Source organism: Mustela putorius, unplaced genomic scaffold (assembly GCF_011764305.1).
Source record: "Mustela putorius furo isolate JIRA1106 unplaced genomic scaffold, ASM1176430v1.1 tig00000127_pilon_pilon_pilon, whole genome shotgun sequence".
Lineage (NCBI taxonomy): Eukaryota > Metazoa > Chordata > Mammalia > Carnivora > Mustelidae > Mustela > Mustela putorius.
In genome coordinates, this window is record NW_025421288.1 from 5,617,804 (window position 1) to 5,621,306 (window position 3,503).

General features: G+C 39.4%; 1 protein-coding gene across 1 annotated transcript; it reads right to left on the minus strand.

Annotated features, from left to right (window-relative positions):
- Window positions 1–662: 662 nt before the first annotated feature.
- Window positions 663–1,601, minus strand: LOC101691046 (olfactory receptor 5AN1-like). The gene has a single exon (XM_004777679.1). The coding sequence runs from the start codon at window positions 1,599–1,601 to the stop codon at window positions 663–665; it is 939 nt and encodes a 312-aa protein (XP_004777736.1).
- Window positions 1,602–3,503: the final 1,902 nt, after the last annotated feature.

Here is a 3,503-nt window from a genome sequence, read left to right on the forward strand (position 1 = left end):
TTCCTCACACCAAACATGAAAGATGCTTGAAATATTAGAAATTGTTTCATAGTCTGAAACACTGGCTATTTCAGACAGGGTAAATTTTGCTGACTTAATGAGAGAGAGAGGTTTGAATTCCACAATGTCAGAAAAAGCTATTGGCTGTGATATGGATGTTGAACATCATCTTCCATCAGAACTCCCCACTGAACACTAGAAGGAAGAAACAAAGTTATTAGACTCATGAAGTAAATGGTACTGAAGGACACAGCCTTCAATCCATTCCTCTTTATGATTCCAATCACCTCCTGTTTCCTTATTACAGCTGGTAAAGACTGGGAAGTAGGCAGAAAACCCTGATGCGGGGCTCAATCCCAACACCCTGGGATTATAACCTGAGCAGAAGGCAGATGCTTAACTGACTGAGACACCCAGGTAACCCACTTGCAGAATATTAATAAATGATGAGCCTACTCCTCATACAGGTTGAAAGTAAGAACCTCCAGAACTTAAAGGTATTGTGCTTGTGAGGAATCAAGTCAGCTGTGAGTCCATTTGGCATATTATCTGTGTCAAATTAAACTGTCTTTATCCAAAGGCAGTACGAACTTTGTTAGAGTACATTCCTGTGCATATTACTGGGGATTAAGTTTTCTGAGAGGACAAATCTGAGCAGGGCCTCAGCAGGACCATCTCTTCTTTTGGAACCTCTTCAAGGCATCTTTGATTTCCTTGTTTCTCAGACTGTAAATCAAGGGGTTCAACATCGGAATAACCACAGTGTAGAATACTGATGCAAATCTGTCAAAACTGGAGGAACCACCAGAGCTGGAACTCAAATAGACAGAGATACTTGAAGTATAGAAGAGGGAAACTGCAGTCAAATGAGAAGCACAGGTGTTGAAAGCTTTGGACCTGCCTTTAGCGGAAGTGATCTTCATGATGGACATAACAATATAGCCATAGGATATCATGATAATGAGGGCATTTATTATCCCAAAGAACATTGATAATATAGCAATCAACAGTTGCACAAAGAAAGTGTCAGTGCAAGACAGGATTATTAGTTGGGGCATGTCACAGAAGAAGTGCTTGATGACATTAGGCCCACAAAAGTGGAGCTGAAATATGGTACACAACTGGGATATAGAAGCAGAGAGTCCAGCTAAATAGGATCCCAGCACCATCCGAATACAGAGGGTGGGTGACATGATGGATGAATAGAGAAGTGGATTGCAAATGGCACTATATCGGTCATAAGCCATGGCTGTCATGAGACAAGACTCACTCAGTCCCATGGTTGAAAAGACAAAGTACTGAACAGCACAACCCACAAAGGTGATGGTCTGCTGCTCTTGGAAAAAGTTGGAGAGCATCTTGGGAGCTATAGAGGTCACATAGCAGATATCTATGAAGGACAGATTACTGAGGAAGAAGTACATGGGTGTGTGGAGGTGAGAGTCCATCCTTATTAAGATGATGAGGCACAGGTTCCAAGTCAGAGTCAAAATGTAGATCAGCAGGAATACAACAAAGAGCACTGCTAGGATTCTGGGAAAATCAGAGAATCCCAAAAGGATGAAATAGGTGATCTGTGTAATATTTCCTCTCCCAATCATTGGCTTGCTGCTTCTAAAATCAGAAAAGAGAGAAGAGAATGCACAGCTGACTCAGGTGAGATGACAATATCACAATTCCCATATGTGCTGTTTTTTCCCTCCATGGAGTGCTGGGAAAGAATCAGTGTCTAGGTGTCCTGATGAAAAGACCCAGCTCTTCATCTCAAATTATTATGAAGAGTGATTTTAAAAATGCTTCAAAATAATGATGTATTATATGTTGCCTAATAGAATTGAAATTAAAAATTTAAAAAGTGCTTTAGGTTCTCAATTATTTCATAAAGTCTCATGAAATTTAAAGAGATATGTTTGAATTTGAGAACTAAAATAATATAAATGAAGTGATTATTACAGAGATCATTCATTAAAAGATTATTAAAACCTCTGATAATTCATTATATAACTACTGCTTTACAAGACCATAAGTAGAATCACTCTAGATTAAAACTGAGATAGTCTTCAGGCCCACATGGCCATCTAGATAATGTTTTGAAACTTCCTCTTTTATCCTTAAGAAAAGTTATTTATCCTCTTTGTAATAATTTCACAAACTTTTATATGAATGCAGTTAATGTGTCATCTTCTAACTGACCTGCGAAAGTATACCATAACTTATGACTCTGATAGTATTTTCTTGAGGCACAGTATATGTGCCCTATAAATTTATGGAACTAGTCTTCTTAGGGAAGTCTTTGTACTAAATATACCAAAGGGAAGGCAGTACAGCTCACTATTGACTCTAATATTTTTTCAATTTGGGGGTACTTTAATACTGAAGAAACAGCATGAGAACATTAAAAGTTCAGACTTTGGAGTTTTGTCTGATACCCCCTCGCTTTATTAGCTTCTCCCAGTAGCTTAAAGACTGATTTACTCAAAATGAAGTAATAACATTAAGAGCCCCTGAACTATAAGATTACTAGGACAGTTAGAAGAAAATTCATGGAGATGCCTAGCACACAATCCTTTTTTTATTATTATTTTATTTTTTTTCAGCGTAATAGTATTCATTATTTTTGCACCACACCCAGTGCTCCATGCAATCCGTGCCCTTTCCAACACCCACAACCTGGTTCCCCCAAACTCCCAACCCCCGCCCCTTCAAAACCCTCAGATTGTTTTTCAGAGTCCATAGTCTCTCATGGTTCATCTCCCCTTCCAATTTCCCTCAACCCCCTTCTCCTCTCCATCTCCCCTTGTCCTCCATGCTATTTGTTATGCTCCCCAAATAAGTGAAACCATATGATAATTGACTCTCTCTGCTTGACTTATTTCATTCAGCATAATCTCTTCCAGTCCCATGCATGTTGATACAAAAGTTGGGTATTCATCCTTTGTGATGGAGGCATAATACTCCATAGTGTATATGGACCACATCTTCCATATCCATTCATCCATTGAAGGGCACAGTTCCACAGTTTGGCGACCATGGCCATTGCTGCTCTAAACATTGGGGTACAGGTGGCCCTTCTTTTCACTACATCTGTATCTTTGGGGTAAATACCCAGGAGTGCAATGGCAGGGTCATAGGGAAGCTCTATTTTTAATTTCTTGAGGAATCTCCACACTGTTCTCCAAAGAGGCTGCACCAACTTGCATTCCCACCAACAGTGTAAGAGGGTTCCCCTTTCTCCACATCCTCTCCAACGCATGTTGTTTCCTATCTTGCTAATTTTGGCCATTCTAACTGGTGTAAGGTGATATCTCAATGTGGTTTTAATTTGAATCTCCCTGATGGCTAGTGATGATGAACATTTTCATGTGTCTGATAGCCATTTGTATGTCTTCATTAACCTAACCAAAGAGGTAAAGGAACTGTACTCAAGGAACTACAGAACATTCATGAAAGTAATTGAAGACACAAAAAGATGGAAGAACATTCCATGCTCTTGGATTGGAAGA

Bases quoted from the DNA above. Each gene is read 5' to 3' on its own strand.
- LOC101691046 (XM_004777679.1), bottom strand. From the start codon at position 1,601: ATGATTGGGAGAGGAAATATTACACAGATCACCTATTTCATCCTTTTG.